The sequence below is a fragment of the Corylus avellana genome, chromosome 2 (genome assembly GCF_965113065.1).
Source record: "Corylus avellana chromosome 2, dhCorAvel1.hap1.2, whole genome shotgun sequence".
Taxonomy (NCBI): Eukaryota; Viridiplantae; Streptophyta; class Magnoliopsida; order Fagales; family Betulaceae; genus Corylus; species Corylus avellana.
Genome location: NC_142491.1, coordinates 46,692,450 through 46,710,969, shown reverse-complemented (window position 1 = coordinate 46,710,969; position 18,520 = coordinate 46,692,450). Strand labels below are relative to the sequence as shown.

Sequence of the window (18,520 nt, the reverse complement as noted above, 5' to 3'; positions counted from 1 at the left end):
CTAAGAAGCAGCAGCAGCAGTAGCAGCAGTTGTTTTCGGCTAGGAAACAAGATTGCAAAGATCTCCGCATGATTGGTGGAAAACCTTTCAGCAGCACCTTAACGCACAAACATATTTCCTGCAGTTTTACCATGTCAAGATTAAAACCCTTACTTCCCCCCAACCATCTTTTGAACATATATGATGGACAAACATTTAAATACAGATAAATATGGTACTAATAAATAGCAATTACAGGAGACTCTATCTTGATCACTGTCATCTTTTCGCCAGAATTCCATTAAATGCAACCAGAAACCACTACTTCTGCATAAAACCAAATATACAAACACCATCTCTTTCCAGCGCATATATACAACCATAAAAGCATACCACTGCCGGACAACCCTGGAGAACACAGAGAAGAACCCGAACCATCTTCTTTCCCACCTTTTTTCAAAACTTTTTTCATTCATGAACAGTTTTAGAACTCATATAAAAGCTGTGGTTGTTGACCTACTAAAGATAGGAAATCCGAATATACTTTTGAAAGGAAGAAAACGTAGCAAACAAGAGGAAGGTGAGCGAGTATGTATTGATGGAACTAGTACAATTGCCAGTCTGTCTCCAAAGACTCCGAGATACGAAAGCCTCGGAAGCTTCATCCATGGCAGTCCAAGCCTCCGCCACATCCCCAACCCCAACTTTCAGATCCGATCAATGGGTTCAGTTCGATCCTGCACTGCACGCCGCTCTGATACATCAGCAAGTGATTTGAGATTGCACCTGATCAAGGCCTGAACAAAGTAGCAAGTCTCATCCTTCGTGTTCCCGTCAGGCACATCTACAACAAACGACTCGATCACCAGAGTTCCTGGTCTTCCTTCAATGCTCTCCGGATGGAGGGAAATGATTGACGAGTAGTTCTGAAAGAACCAACCAAAGAAAGGGTAACAGGTTGACCACCTTTAGGCATATTGCATAATAACAAAAGAACTAAAAGATCTAGCAAGAAAGCAAACTGGGTCTAACTTATCCAACTAAAATCCTGCATAGAAACTTCAAGGCCCTGGATTTGATCAAAATGCTTGAATTCTAGACAGATATCAGTACAGATGCAACTAAGAAACCAAGAAACATATTAATATAAAAATAAGATTTGAAACTTGGACAGAGGTCTACTCTGGCCAGCTGGAGCAACTTCCTTCATTTTTCCAGAGAATATGAAACGCACGTGCACAAATCGGCCTGAAGGCCCTGGAAAATCCAAATTCAGGCCCAATTTAACTTTAACTGGAAAAAACATGACCTCTTTATGTAGCAGGATCATACTTTAGAAAAACAACAAGCCATGGAAATTTCTTGATCCTAACTCAGAAGCTGGTATGATCATCGGTAGAACTATACTGAATTTTCATAATTAGAAATTTTCTCAACTGCCCAAACCTTTTTAAAACTAACCAGATGAATTAAAATCTTCCCAACTACTCGTTTTATATACCTCTAATCAATCATAAGAATACAAGGGCTTGATTTGTATCGCAGTAGTCCAAATTCGTTAAGTATCTAGAACTCTCTTCAAGTGGGATCAAATAAATGGACAAAATGAAAATGCTGTATATAACACCTGAGTCAACTGCATGTTGGAAAAATTACCACAAGAAGAGGACCCAAAATGATGTAAAACAGAAATGCTGATAACCAGAAAATTCCACTGAATTCAGACAGTGCCAAAAAGAAAGGTTGGAATGGGGACTTATATAGTACGTGAATACAAAGATCATATTTTATTTTATTGTTGGGAAAAAAAGGTGAATAAGGGGTTAAATCAGAAAAATAAAGAGATTCCATACCCTAAGTCTATGATCCCCTCCAACTATCCTCATGCTGAGTATATGCTCATCATCATCAAGAAGTTCCAATCTTTCTGTACTTGTAGTGGCAGGAAGCCCAGATTTAACATCAACTTCTCTGAGACTCCCAATCTCAAGGTTCCCCTGTGCAACACACCTGCTGACAAATGGTTTGTATTTCTGTGGCTGATCGAATCTTCTCACCAAGGACCATACCTGGTGAAACAAAGCAAATGTCAGAAACGGAATAAGAACACCATGCAACAACATTCCAACCATCAAGTTTCCACAAAAAAAATAGCATTCAAGCTCTATGAACAAAACTCGTTTCTTCATCAGAAAAATATCGATATCAATATTCTCTTTTATACATACCCTTCTTGGTGTCCATTTGATTTTGTGGTTTGAAAAATAGCAATTTCAAAACATAGTTGATGAGAATGTAATTTTTAAAAACACAGGCATTTCATTTTAAAAACACAGTTCGACCTTTAATATCATCTGTTTTTAAAAACGCATCACCTTGCCTGCAGTTTGAAAACATTGATTTTTTATGTTTTCAAAACTGCTATTTTTTTCATATGCACTCCCAAACAAGACACTTTCTGAGATTTTGTTTAAAAATGCAATTTTAGCCTGCGAAATCATGGGGCCAAACACAACTTAAGCAGTCAGGGTTTGGGTGAATTAATTTATTTCCTGAAAGAATCTATCAAACACACCTTAACTCAATATTTGGTTGAAGAGAAAGCAGAATAAATTTTAAGACCCGAAAACAGAGCTTTATGCATGTGTTCTTGACAAAAGATGCAAAACCTAACTTAGACAGATAGTTGTAATAGGTTAATTGAACTAGGAGGTTCACATTTCTACATGTCCTCAGTATTTGAAATTTCAAGACTAATTGTTTTCTTTTTATACATATATCCTCAGCAACCAAACAGAACCTTTAGCAAAACTTTCCAAATAACCCATTGCAGCCCATTACAATAATTTGGGTAACCTAAAGATACTAAGCCAGTCAATCAAAAACCGAAGAATTTTAGAGTTACAAAACCCTAAAAAGCAAGAAATAAATTACAGAAACACGTTCAAATAATGAAACTCAGATTTTCCATTCTAAAGCTTCAATTAAGGCCAACAAAACTGTTTCAATTCGTTAAGAAAAAGAAAAGAAATCAACACTTTTTAGCAGATTTACCAATCTTTGTAGGCCAAGAAACTGTGCCTAATACAGTTTTAAGCAGCTTTTAAGTTCGCCATCTTTTAGAAACTAGGAAACTCTTCCCTTGATTTTCTCAAAAGAACAATCAAATTCAAAGAACGAGTCCAAATGATCGGTCGAACTCAAAAGAACCACCAAAATCAGGTCGAAACATCAAGAAACGCAATCGAGGGACATCACAGATCGAGATCCACCACTCTCAAAAATCTCGGTCAACCATTACAAAAATTACCAAACCTCCACCGCCCCCCCCACCCCCCCCAAAAAAAACGAACTTCAAAAATCACAAATTCAATCACCGATCCTCCAAATTCCTCATACAACTCAACCTCCATGCCAATCCTCCAATCTAACCAGAAAAACATACACAATATACACGCACACACACATATACCCCTATATCTAAACACACTTACTGACTTACATATATATCTGCATATACATATATATATATACATATATGGGTGTGCGTGTGCGTGTGGAGAGAGAGAGAGAGAGAGAGAGGAAGAGAGATTACGAGGGGAACAGGGGCTTTGATGTGCTTGACAAGCGCGGAGCTACACTGGTTCTCACCGGGCTCATGGCGATGGTGCCTCCGAATGTACTCCGACTCCGCGGCGCTGAATCCGCCATTTCCAATCCCATTACTATTCCCATTCATCTTGATCACTCCACAAAAATATTTAACCAAACACGGCTTAGCTTCTCTCACTCTCAAAACAGCATCACAAAAGATCGACTCGCTCGGCCGGAAAACGGAGCTCCGATCGCCGGCGGACGAGGACCTCCGACAAGAGCTTCTAAGAGATATATAAAGGTCCAATAAAGAAGACGAAGAAGAAGAGGAGGAGCGTGAATGAGACTCACACCGCCATAGCAGACCTACCTCAAGCCTCCCTATTATTATCTGAAATATAAAATAAACAATTGCCAATAATATTTTTTGTTTTCATTTTATATTAAAAAAAAAAAAAGTTACACAATTTTTTGTTCTTTATTGATCTATAAACGCCCTTCGTATGGCACATAAATTACATTCCTGCCATAGATTTGTCCGTATCTGGTAGTTTGGCTGTTACGATCCTAGTTTTTACTGGAATGACCTTGCTTTTGCACTTTATTTACGTGTACAGTTACAATTGAAATAGGAATTTTAGTACTAGGAGTACTAAAATTCGATGATATTTATTATGGTGAGGCACGAAATGAGTCAGTCATGTGGGTGTGATTATTATTAGGTGATAATGATGGGATCCAACTTTGTAGGAGTAGAATTGTGTGGTTGTGATTACCTATTTATGATCTTGTTGTGCATTTTCTGGTTGAGCCTATTTTGTGTTCTAGCAACTAGGAACATTTTTCCCAAGTTGGAAATTAGACCAGGTTCTTCTTTGGATATATCCTATTTTTGGTTATTTTACTTTTCTTAAAACACATAATTACAAAAAAAAAAAAAAAAAAAAATCTTCATCATCCAAAATTTCTCAATTTGATAACACTTGTCAGCATGTCGAGTACTGCTACACATTCTTTGATATATATAGTTTTTAAAATTATCATTGAATTTGACATTGACCATCGTGAGATTTTAATGGAATGGTAATCTAAAAAATACATCAAAGAGCGTGTGAGTGTTAAAGTACTAGAAGTATGTGTAGCATTTCTTCAAGTTCTTTTTACAACTTATTGACACTTATGTGATAGAAATTCAATCATATGCTTACATGTGTCAGCAAGTCATAAAAGAGTTATATACTAGTTATATATAAGTCTAAAGTTACTTGTGTATATATCAAGATTGATTGAGGGGCTTGAAAAAAAGTTTGAATTTCGTCTATATTATCAGAACATGTAAATAAAATGTGTCGTGTAAAATCTTGTTATTGCACTTAATATTTTATATCTTTCGATGATGATAGTTTTTAGAATTATAATAATGCAACATATCAAATAAACATCTCATAAAATATTATACAAAGTTGATATGGCATATTCTAGACTTCTTGTAGCCATTGGATAAGCCATTGTGTGATGTTTATGTTGTAGTAGTATTACTCTTAAAATTAATAGTTGGACTCATGAAAAGTTTTAGGTTTTTAGAAGCAATACCAATATATCCAAATAATGTTCATATTTGTTAGGAAGATTGATACTTTTAAGAGTCTTTTTTTAGTGAACCCCCATAACATAATACGTTGAGATACTCCACAATCCAAAAGCTTAAATCTATAAGTTTAAGCCCAGCAATGCTATAGTAATCACTTACACTTTTTACATGTTTATAATATAAAATTCTATCATTTTAAACTCACACATACTCAACATTAGTGGACCAAAACATGTAAATGAAATGGTCATATAACATACTTGAACCTCAAGAAGTATTTACTATAATATCTTCTTTTCTTAAGAATGAAAACTTATGCTTTTGTTTTTAACTCCTAGATTTGTTTGGATAGATAACTTTTATTTTTCACAGGACGTAGTTTTTAAAAATATGTTTTCTCCTACAATTAATTTTAGGTCACGGGGCATGATAATAGGATTCCCTTTATTTTTTATAAGTGACCAATCATCTTCCAAGACTTGCATACAAAAGAAATCTCTAAATACACTCACGCTATCATTTAGAAATGACTAATTAATTTGAAGCTTCTCAATAATAACTTATAAAACATAACTTTACGTAATAAATAAGCAATATAGAATTTAACACATGAATGTCTTTATAAATCATTCACTCTACGTGAGCGACTCATCTTTCTAATACAAGACTGAAGTATTACAATCTTTTTATTATCAATAAATTATCATCCACGAGTCATATTATAGAGCATAATTATCAGTTGTTATATCACTTGCCATCAATATTACATGATCAATATGTTCAGGGACGGAGCCAAGAAATTTTATGGGAGGGGGCCAGTCAAATTTTTTTTTTTTCGGTTCTTTAGAATTTTTTTATTAAAAAAAATTATTTTGGTTGTTTTTTTATGAACTAAAGACTACTGTAAGGGCAAAAAAAAAGTGGACATTTGAAAGTAAGGGCCAAAAATAAAAAAACTTAATGGGTATGGGCCAACAAAATTAAAAATAGGGCCAAAAATTTTTATTGGATATGGCTAAAAAATTTAAAAATAGGGCCAATTTTTTTTTTTAGAGGGGGTCAAATGACTAAAATTAAAACTTTAACTTTACTTTTTTTTTTTTTTTTACTTATAATTTTTTTTTTCTTTATTTTGGGGGGGACCATGGCCCACCCCGGTCCCGTCCTCCCTCCGTCTCTGAATATGTTGCCATATAATTTAAAAATTATAAGTGACATAACATCATATACATACTTAAATATAATAATATTTTTTGTTTTCGTAAGAATAAAATAAAATTTTGATCATAGACACTTCTCGAATCTTCTGTTAATCCCATCATTTTATGCTTATTTAATTAATCATACACTTGGTTTCCACGCGGTCCATTGAAAACCTAGAATCACACGCGCTTTATAGGAATGTCTATAGCACTGTCCAATGAATGTTGGTAAAATACATCCTGTTTGTAAAATACATCTTTGCGGAAATCGATTAGTACTTAGACTTCACAGCGCAGCCTTTCTTGAAAACGCTTAAAAGGACGAATATGTCTCTGTAAAGATTCGAGAGTGGAATGAACGCTCTGTAAAGGAGAGTGTAGTGCGCTTTTTCTCCAAAGTTAACACTAGGAACCGTGCGTAGAAGGTCAGCCGCACGTGATAGAGTAGAGGGTGGTCTGTAAAAACAGATGGTCAACTCTCAGTAGGGGCGTTTTCGTCAACTCTGACCAATGAAAATAACAAATCCTTCCATTTTCTTTGAAGCTTCCGTCTCAAAAAATCATATACCTACCTTCGTTAGCCCCATGAAAAAAATAAAAAATTAAAAAAAAACCCAAATTTTGGAAAAGTTAACAAATACTCTAATTTATAATAATTTGAGAAATATTAAGGAGCCAAACAAATAAATTCAGAAAAATGTTCAAATTAACGTGATAAGGGTTTTTAAATTAAAAAAAAATGCAATTCTCTCTCTATTGCCTGTCACTTACAGTCTACCACGTCAATTTAAAAAATTTTCTGGATTCATTTGTTTGGCTCTCTAATACTTCTCTAATAATTTTTTTATTTTCTTATGGAATTATATAAATTTTTATATATAGGATATATTGAAGAATCTCATAAAGAGCGCCATGTTTTGATTGCAAATTTATTCCAAAATTTTGAAGATTCAATAAGTGTATCAATGTAATTGAAAAATAGCTACGATGAATATAATAATTAACCCGTTATCACTAATAATCAAATATTAATTGGTTTTGTTTGTTAATGTGTTTTTTGCTTTTGATTTAAAAAGGTATTCTAATGTGACATAAATGTGAAAATTAGTTTTGGGTTTAATTTTATTTATCAATTGATTTGCATCATAAACTTATCATGCTATAATTATAGTGAGGAAAAATTGTATAGATCTATATTCTTAAGGTCAATTATCAAATCAATCTCTCTCCAATTTCGTCCATTTTAAGTTTTACGAAATAAAAAAAAAAAAAGGTGGCAGGTGGTCACATGATCGACCTCCAACCTCCACTTGCCACCCCTTTTTCCTAATTTTATTTTGTAAGATAAAATTGCAATTATAATTTTGATAGGGGGGGGGGGGGGGGATTTTTAGAATTTTCTCAAAATTCTAAAAATCCCATAAATTAATTTAGTAATTTTCTCAAACTATTGTATATGGTTGATTACAAAAGTTTTTGGCAAAAGAAAAATTTAGTAGTTTTGATGGGAATTTGATATAAATTGAATAATCGGTAATCGGATAAACAATCTCCGCCCCGCGTCATAATTCGTTGGACTTTATGGCTAAATTTGGAAAGAAGTCATGCTTACGTGTATGAGCAATGAAAGTTTCGCAAAATTACAAAATCCTTAACATACATCCAAAATCTTGTAGGACATAGGACCCTTTCACCACTCATTTATTAGTTTTTTTTTTCTTTTTTCCCTTTTTTTTTTTTTGTATGAATATGTCAAAAAAATATATATATATATGTAAAATAGTTCTTCTTATTATTATTATTAAATTAGTCTATAAAGTTATCATATATCCATTGAGCATATAAAAAATACATGTTCTTTTAGTATCATGTGAAAATATTTAATCAAATTAGTGACGGAATCAGAAATTTTGCAGGGAACTAAAATAAGACCTTTTTTTTTTAGAGGGGAAATTAGTTTTTAGCTAGGGGTTAAAAATAGGGTTATATATATAAATTTGTTTAAAATGTTGAAGGGACATAAATTTCCTCCAAATTAGTCCGAAAAAAATATCTTCTAACCCATATAAAATAGTGTCAAGTGTATATAAATATTTAAAAGACATATTAAATTTAGTCTAAATTAGTAAATTGTTATTAATGAGATTAAAAATTTAATGTATATTTTAAATATTTATAGATACTTAGCATTATTTTATATGAATTGAAAGATATTTCTTTCGAAAATTTTTGCCCTTCTAAAAATAGAGTTTTTATATATTTATTTTTACTGCATTGGGTAGCCAAAACAAAGCAATTTCGAATGGTGTGATTAAAGTGGGAGTTAAAAGTGTTGAGGGATAGCCAAAGAAGTCGTTGTCAGTACTTCTCTTGACTACGTGAGGTCTTGTGCCTGAATTTGCATGCAGCAGTTGGGCCATTAACATCACCATCTTTGGATTTTGTGTGTAATTTCCTCGATCGCCCATGACTCATCACGATGCGAGAGAATGTTAAATAAGAAATGTTAGAGAATTTACTTAATTCGGTCTTTTTTTTTCTTTTTCTTTTTTTTAATTATTAAATTTGAAGGATTTACTTAAGTAAAGATGTAAATATTTCATATCCAAACTTGTCAATTTAAAGCATTTCTTATTATTCAGAGTACACAAACAAGTCAAAATGAGGATAAAGTTGAAGAGATGTCATTAAAGGCATTAATATAATGGTGAAGCTAGCTAGGTAGGTTAAGCGATGAGATGAGTCTGATGAGATGTTTCCGATTTACAGAAAAAGGTTATTGTCTGATTTATAAGCCAGACGTACAATTGGTATATATACCATTAATTCAACAAAAACAAAAAAAAAATCATTTATCAAACTCTTTTATCTAAAGTTAAATTTAACATTCGTTTTAACTCTTTTCTAAATATAAAGACGCTGAAGGCAAAAGCTATTTATTTTTTAATATTATTTTGGTTGTTGAGTGACATATATTTTGGTAAATCTCTTGCATGGAATCAAAGTGAGTGAGTTTCATGACAATTACATTTATTAATAAAAAATAATATTTAGTTAAACTATAAAAATATTTAGAGAGTTTGATATTTGGTAGTTTTAAAAAGTGGCTAGTTAAATTTTTTTTTAAAAAAAGTACATTTTCAATGTTAAATTTAGAAAAAATTTAAAAAGCTTGTTGTGAATGATCTTACAAATGATTTTGGATATTTTGTTTTTTCCAATATTTGGAGAAGACATTGATCGTTGCTAAAAATCCGTACACTTTCACAATTAAAATTTAAAGGTACGTAAGTAAGAGTATATTAACTATCTAGGAGTATTAATTGCATCGTTCTCTTCTCTTATTACAAATGATCTCTATTTATAAGAAAAAAGTGGTAAGTGAAGGTAATAGAAATAAAGTAATCAAATCTAAATGGTGAAAAGTTCAATAAAAAAAAAAAACAAATATGAAATTTTTTCATATATATATATATATATATACCAGGCTACCAGCCATGAACTCATGGTTGCACCAGAGGAGTGACACTATGATGGGCAAATTAATTAACATTAAATTAGTGAGAAGATGCTTTCAAATTAAGAAACTGCTAGAGGCACTTGATTCGACTTTTAATTCCCAAACAGAACAGAACTTGCCGGAAAAGTTGACCATTCGCCGGAAAAAATCCAATCTCGCAAAAACTAATGGGAACACTAGGGGGTGTAGCCTTTGGGGTGGCGCTACCTATTGTTCGTTAAGGCCATTAGGGAGAGATCGGATTTGCTGGACGGATGTTAGTCAGGAAGGCAAGCACTGAAATTCAAACCAGTTTTCTCGCTAGGATCTAATTCCAAATCAGTTTTCTCGCTAGGATCTACCTAGAGGAGAAGGAGCCGTTTTCCTTATCTTCTTGTGATATAGGAAGGACTACGTAATACTGCAATCGTTCAGGATAGCAGTATGGAGGGAGACCAAAACAAACCTTGGCCGAATCATCCCTTGTTGGACGAGGAGCACGAGGAGGTCGAAATTGAATCTGATGACGTACAAGTGGTAGCCGCACGGGGAAAACTGTGTGTGGTTGGAAAACTTGTAGCGGATCGGCTTGTGAGCAAGGAGACCATCAAAAAATCCCTGATGAGTTGGTGGAAACCTCTGGGATCCACTACTTTTAAGGTGCTGGGAGATAACGTATTCTTGATAGAATTTGACAATCACCGAGATAAAGTAAGGGTTCTTGAAGGAAGACCGTGGGTCTTTGAGGGATCACTGTTTTTAGTTGAGGACTTTGATGGCCGATCCTCCCCTTTATCTTTTCCTTTTGATCGGGCATCTTTTTGGGTACGTATGCTAAACCTGCCGCTGGTCTGCATGGGGCGAGAGGTTGGACGTAAGATTGGAGCAACGATGGGAGTTGTAGAGGAGATTGACACTGACGCGGATGGAGTAGGATGTGGGGAATGTCTAAGAGTTAAAGTCTCATTGGATCTGTTCAAACCTCTTTCAAGAGGAAGAATGGTGAAACTCCAGGGGGTCTCGAAGTGGATTACCTTCCAATATGAAAGACTACCAAAATATTGCTTTCAATGTGGAGTCATCCAACATGGTAGAGGAGGGTGCCAAAAGAGAAGCTCTTTGCGAAATAATGAAGCCATGGGTCACTGTGGCCCAGAACTTAGAGCACCGTCACCAACAAGGAGGGGGGAAAGGAATCACGGGAGACACCCAGCTCGTTCCGGAATGATGGGAGCTGAAAATTTGGCAGAAGATTATACAAGGAGAGCTTACAAAGACAAGAGATACCAAAACCCAAAAATGACACCGGAGGAGAAGGGAGTGGCTTCAGACGTCTCCGGCGAGGATCTTCCGATGAGCCCACATGCTCATTCCAACAAAGGAAAGCGCGGAAAAGACGGAACTGCTGGGGGGAAAGAAAATCACAATGAATTTCATGGATCTGTAACGACTGAAAAATCTGCGAATTTCATGGAAGAAGTCAATGCTGGTTTACGAAGGAGGAATTCACGGGATTTATCTATGGAAAAATCTCCAATAGCTGTTGATATTGGAAAGGATTTCCATTTAAAGGAACAGGATTTCATTGGAGGCGCGGGTGAGCTGGGAGGGGACAGATTTAAGGAAAGTCTGCAGGAACCACCTAGAGAATCCAAAGGTGGAGTAGGGCCAAAGGCCAGCCCAGGAGGATCAGCCTTCAAAGGCCCATTAATTGCTGAAGTAACTAAGACTGTCCAAGCAGCCCAAGAAGCTAATAAAAATCCTGAAAAAGCTTTGGTGACATGGAAAAGAAAATATGATGAGGACACAGGCACACAGGGATCGAAAAAAAGAAGAGGTCTGGTGGGGGAAGGAAATCCAGCTGAAAAGGGTCGAAAAACAAACAGCTCCTTGACTGTTAATGGATCGGGATCGGCGGCGGTTGCTTTGCAGCCCCGCCAACCGCAATGAATTTTTTGAGTTGGAACTGTCGAGGGCTTGGGAACCCTCGAGCAGTTCGAGACCTTCGTCGGTTGGTGAAGGAAAAGAATCCCACTTTGGTTTTCCTTATGGAAACCAAACTTCGTCGAAACAAATTGGAATTAATCAGGTGCAACCTTGGTTACTTCGGATTATTTGTAGTGGATTGTATTGGAAAGGGAGGAGGCTTGGCAGTGCTATGGAAAGATACGATCAATGTGGAAATTCAGAATTTCAGCCAGTATCATATTAACGCTGAAATTCAAACTCGCCCAAATAGTATAAAATGGAAGTTCACCGGTTTTTATGGACATCCGGATGTGAACAAAAAAAATGAATCATGGGAACTCTTAAAAATCTTGGCGCATTTTAGCCCAATTCCATGGGTTTGCGTAGGAGATTTTAATGAGATCCTAACTCCATCGGAAAAATGTGGTGGCCGTAGGAAAAATAGAAGTCAAATGAGGCGTTTCCAACAAGCTTTGGAGGCATGTGACTTAACGGAATTAAGCTGGTTTGGACCCAAATATACATGGAATAACCGTAGAGATGGGGTGGCCTTCATTAAAGAAAAATTGGATAGAGGGGTGGCGAACCAAGAATGGAGGGATCTCTTTCCGGAGGCTGAGATTAATGTGGGTTTCGCTTTGGGTTCGGATCACCTACCAATTTTTTTGTGTTTAAGTGGAAAACAGGGGGGCCGGAAGACTTTCAAAAATTTTCGGCATGAAGCTAGTTGGGCGTTAGTGGAGGGCTATGCTGATTTAATTCAGCAAGCATGGGGATCAGAAAACCTTCATATCGACCAGTGGAGTAAGGTGGAGAAAAAATTGACTCTATGCAAGAATAGGCTAGTTGCATGGCAGAGAAATCTTAAAGACCCTGGGGGAAGAATGGCTTGGCTAAAGGGCAGAATTCTGGAACTTAATGAGTGTGAAGGCATTCGGACCAGTGAAGAGGAAAAAATTCTGCAAAATGAACTTCAACTTCTCCTAGACCAAGAAGATACCCACTGGAAACAAAGGGCTAAAGAAGCATGGCTCATCGACGGGGACCGCAATACACGGTATTTTCACGAATGTGCAAATATTAAAAGGAGGAGGAATTTTATTGAAGAAATCATTGATGAAACGGGGAAACGTTGGGAGTCAACCAATCTGGTGGAGAAGGCCTTTGTTAATTATTTTCAAGGCTTGTTTACAGCAGGGATTGAGGGAGACTTGGAACCTTGTCTCCAGAGCCTTACACCCAGAGTTTCTAGGGAAATGAATGCTGCATTGCTCAAGGCCTTTACAAAAGAAGAGGTTTATGCGGCTCTTGCTCAAATGAGTCCTCTCAAAGCACCGGGCCCGGATGGATTTACCGCTGATTTCTTCCAAAAAAATTGGAATGTTGTGGGAGATGAGGTATGTGATGCGGTTATTCATACTCTTAATTGTGGAAGAATGCCTGAAGCCCTGAATTTAACCCATATTGTTCTTATTCCCAAAATTAAAAATCCGTCGTGCGTAACGGAATTTAGGCCCATCAGTTTGTGCAATGTGTTGTATAAAATAATCTCTAAAGTTTTAGCCAACAGATTGAAAAAAGTGCTCCCAGAGATTATCTCCCCGACACAAAGCGCATTTATTCCGGGTCGGCTTATCTCCGACAATATTCTAGCGGCCTATGAAACACTCCACACCATGCATACGGGTATGAGGGGTAAGAAGGGCTTCATGGCGGTCAAACTCGATATGAGTAAAGCCTATGACCGGGTGGAATGGCGCTTCTTGGCGGCAGTTATGGGGCGGATGGGCTTCGAAGATAGGTGGACCAATCTGATTATGATGTGTGTTACATCCGCAAAATATGCAGTCCTAGTTAATGGGATACCTTGTGGAAATATTACTCCGTCGCGGGGTATTCGACAGGGGGATCCGATTTCTCCTTACCTGTTCTTAATTTGTGCGGAGGTGCTCAGTGCTATGGTGACGAGAGCAAATGGTGATGGTTTATTGACGGGAGTTCCCACCTCCAAGAGGGGACGGGGGACCCATTATTACTCACCTTCTTTTTGCCGACGATAGTTTACTTTTTTGCAGGGCAAATATTACACAGTGGAGCAACTTGTCACATATTCTACACTTGTACGAGGTAGCTTCGGGACAAAAAATGAACCAAAACAAGACTGCGATTTTTTTCAGTCACAATACGCCCCCGGAAGAAAAATCTCAAATTGTGGAGTTTGCTCAGATCCCTGCCACACAACACTATGATACTTATTTGGGTCTCCCTGCCTTGGTAGGCAAATCGAGAACTGCCGATTTTCGGAATATAGTGGAAAGGGTACGGAAACGACTCCAGGACTGGAAGCTAAAATTCCTTTCTCAAGCGGGAAAGGAAATTTTATTAAAGGCGGTAGTCCAAGCCATACCGACTTTTTGCATGAGTGTCTTTCGTCTACCGAAGGCTCTATGTTCGGAGATAAACTCACTTATGCAAAAGTTCTGGTGGGGCCAAAAGGATAAGGAGAGGCGAATTTCGTGGATGAGTTGGAGTCGTATGGGGGTGTCAAAGAGGCAGGGAGGAATGGGATTTAGAGATTTCACACAGTTTAATAAGGCCCTCCTCGCAAAACAATGTTGGAGAATGTGGAAGATGCCGGATAGCCTCATTGCTACGATAATGAAAGCAAAGTATTTCCCTGAGTGTTCAATCTTAGAAGCCAAACCAGGGAAGCGATCATCGTTTGCATGGCAAAGCATTCAGGGCTCTTGTGATTTACTTCGGGAAGGATTAATTTGGAGAGTGGGTAATGGAGAAAGTATTCGCATTTGGCAAGACCGATGGATCCCAAAATTCTCCACCTTTAAGATACAATCCCATCCTCGTGGGCTTGATCCAAATGCCACGGTCAGCAGCCTTATAGATGGAGAAACAAAGTGGTGGAATACGACATTGGTGGATCAGTTATTCTCTCCAGATGAGGCCCAGCTCATATTCTCTATCCCCATCAGCCGTAGTGACCAGCCAGATATTCTTATTTGGAGGGCTACAACAAAGGGCACCTTTTCTGTCCGTAGTGCCTACCACTTGCAAAAGGAGATTGAAATGGCGAGACAAGCAACAGGTTCCTCTCAGAATATACTCGGTGGGGTGTGGGAGAGGTTATGGAAATTGCCAATACCAAATTCTGAGAAGAACTTTATGTGGAGAGCGTGCCATGACATTTTACCCACTCGAGCTAATCTATTCAAGCGGCAAATCACTGAATCACCAAATTGCCCAATCTGTGAACAAGAAGAGGAGACGACCATGCATATTTTGTGGCTCTGTCCCTCGGCTATGGACGTATGGAGTGAGGGCGTAAGAATTTTCCAGAAATGTTCATACAGGGAAACGTCTTTCCTCCAGCTAGTTGAGAAGATGCAGACGCGCTGTGATGCGGAGGAATTTCTGCAGTTTGTGGGTATTGCACGGAGACTCTGGCTACGCAGGAACGACCTGGAGCATGGGGGTAGTCTCTGGCATCCGAGAGAGATTATTCGCCATATGAATTCAGCCCGGTTAAATTACAAGGCTGTGCATGCATCGGTCCTTCCCACACGAGACATAATTCACCAGGTCCAGTGGCTTGCTCCCCCAATAGGTTGGCTTATGGCCAATTGGGATGCTTCAGTGGATCGTTCACGTGGGTGTTGGGGCTTAGGCGTGATAATCCGGAACCATGCAGGGGATCCACTTGCTGCGAAATGTTGTTTCAGAAAGGGATGTTTGGAACCCACGGATGCTGAAGCTATAGCTGCTCTGGAAGCGACTCAACTGTGTTCTGACCTTGGGTATGACTGGATCAACTTTGTGGGAGATGCGAAAGTGATAGTGGAGGCGGTGACGTCTGGTGAACCGGATTGGAGTACGAAGGGACACATTATTGCTGGTATACGCTCAAATGTCCAGAGCTTCTCTCACTGGAGTTTCTCTCATGTTCCTAGGGAGGCAAACCGGGTAGCTCACGAGCTAGCCCGTTTAGCAATAACACAGAACAAAGATGAGTTGTGGATTTCTAATCCACCTAACTGTATTCAGAAGCTCATTGCTTCTGAGAAGGCTGTAATCCCTACTTGAATTGTTCAATAAAGTGATCTCACCCATTCAAAAAAAAAAAAAGAAACTGCTAGAGGCTATCTTTTAAGGAAAGTGATCAGAGATATTTATAAGGTAGAGGTATGGGTAGGCTAGGGTTCTCCTAAAACGACGAAGCAATTAATATTCACTAAACAAATAAAGCTCATTTATATTACTCACACTTTTGGATTCAGACATGGATCTTAAATTCATAGAGGCTAGTGTAGTACTGTAGTAGGGAATCCCCTAGAGCTAGCCTTCTTCGTTTTCAATGACAAAAAATCAGTTCTAGTGCTTTCTCCACAATGGTAGTTCATTGACCACATATATATATATATATATACATGGCATGTGACACACACACACACACATTATATATATATATATATATATATATATATATATATCATGGCATATGACACATTAAAAAAAAAAATTTTAAAAAGAAAAAAAAACTAGGCAAGCATTATAAAACGCAGAGATTATAGGAAAAAAATAAATGCTAAAATCTAATAAAATCTTATATTTTGTCCATTAAAATCTTAGGTGGCAAAGTGCATATGACCTAAGTTGATGTAAAATGGCACATGGTCCAAGTTGATGGCAAATGACACCACCTAAGATTTTGATGGGCAAAATGTGAAATTTTTTTTAGATTTTAGCATATCTCTAGGAAAAAATTGTAAAATTATAAGTTGTTATGCTTTATCTAATTTACAATTAGTTTCACGTGATATCAACATGAATATATGTAGAGGTTTTTAAGGCATCAAAAAAAAAAAAAAAAAAAATCCTTAACAAATTTCAATAATGTGATACGTTAGAGCCAATAAAATTATAGCATGTATCCTACTTAAATAATGTCACATTGACGCATACCACATGGACCTCTTAGTTTATTGAGTAATATATTTTTGGATTTTTGCAAGAGGTTAAATATGCAGTAAACAACTTGACAGTCACTTTGCTTAATTTTGGTGCACGCAACGCAACTCCATTAGTAAATTGATTGAGTGGGGAATCTGGTATATGCTGCATTTATGAAAATAGATTTTTATTTTTATTTATTTTTGCTTTTTTTACAACAGCATACAGCGAATCACTACATCAAACCCATCATTCTGGCCGGGGCATTCTTCTTTTTTAAATATTAGGAAGATATATAAATAAATTAAAGCAGTGGTTAATGGAAACCCGTACACCTTTAAAGGTATGGGAATCAATTCAATGAAATGTAGAATTAAGAAATTATAAATGTGATTAATTAAGAAATTAGTATGATTTGTGGACAGTCACAAAGTTAACACCCACTTAGGCAGCATGAGCATCCACTATACCTAATAATATATTATTAATAAGATTCAATTCATAGCTAATTAAGCCTACTAATTAAAGTCTCCTCAAATCTTTTCATTACCAGTTATTCGTGCAAAGATCTAGCACTTTCAATTTATAATTAAAATAAGATTGTGGTTACATTTAATTAATAAGATTGTTGCAATCAGATGGTTCTTTCGTGACATCAAGTTCAGAACAAGATTTTGTATAAATTCTTTCAATTTAATTTACATGCTACTTATTGCTGTGTGCTGTCAAAGAAGGATTTCCACCAGTACACTTTTTAAAAAAATAAAAATGAAAATAAAAAAAGGAAAGGGGAGAGGGAGAGGGAGATTACAACAAAAGAAAATAAACAAAGGGTGGACAACCCCTTACAAATTAAAGCCTTAAAACAACCCGAAATCAATGCAATAAAACTTATAACTATCAATAATAGGTCGAAGAAATGACTTGACCTATAAAAAGAACTAGAACGGCTACAAATTAAAGGCTATTTGTAAAGGCAATAACCGGTACACTTAGGTGATGCCTCATCTTGTCTTTTGATATATGCATATAAAAAGGCAACCAAGTCTATTAATGTCTATACAAGCAATGGAAAAAATGCAGATTTTTGTACAGTTAAACTTGACGATGGACACTTCCAAAACAAAAAAAATAAAAAACTAAAACGACGGGCTGATAGGAGAGCCTCCGATAATTAAGTAATTGGGATATATATATATATATATTTTTTCAATAGAAAGGCTTCGGGCTATTTGATGCATGCCAATTTTTTTTTTTTTTTTTTAAGTTTTTGACCCTTAGGTTTCCTAATTATTAAGATGGTCCCTAATAAGTAAGCTACTGGTATCTCTTGATAAGTAGTGCATAGCTTGTAGTAACTATTGATCAATTGGCACCAACCCTATAGTCTAAAGCCCTAGGTTATTTATTCACTTAATTATCTCATATTTTTATGATATAAACCCTTCAAAATTAGTTTTTATCCTCACTAAAAATTGTTTTTTTTTTTAGTTCCCCCACCTTAATTTCTAGCTCAACCCCTGGCCATTATCAAAATAATTTGACGAGAAGGCCGGTGTTCTTCCCCAACACTAATTAATTGGTTTCGTTGTCTTGTCTTAAGGCTGCCATGTTTGAAAAGCTTTAAAAGAAGAATCTGTTCTAGGGTGTATTGGAGTTCGATTAAGAAGGCCAGATTCCGGCAACATTTTATGAGAATCTACACCTGCTTTACACTAAAAG

The 18,520-nt window shown here is 36.5% G+C and overlaps 1 protein-coding gene across 1 annotated transcript; it reads right to left on the bottom strand.

The window, feature by feature from the left end:
- Positions 1-184: 184 nt before the first annotated feature.
- Positions 185-3,952, bottom strand: RCAR3 (regulatory components of ABA receptor 3). The gene is made up of 3 exons (XM_059578148.2): positions 3,575-3,952; positions 1,833-2,048; positions 185-905 (listed from the first exon to the last, which is right to left on the bottom strand). Exons 1-3 carry the CDS (start codon positions 3,716-3,718, stop codon positions 687-689), a joined length of 579 nt encoding a protein of 192 aa, XP_059434131.1. The 5' UTR covers positions 3,719-3,952; the 3' UTR covers positions 185-686.
- Between the last annotated feature and the right edge of the window lie 14,568 nt (positions 3,953-18,520).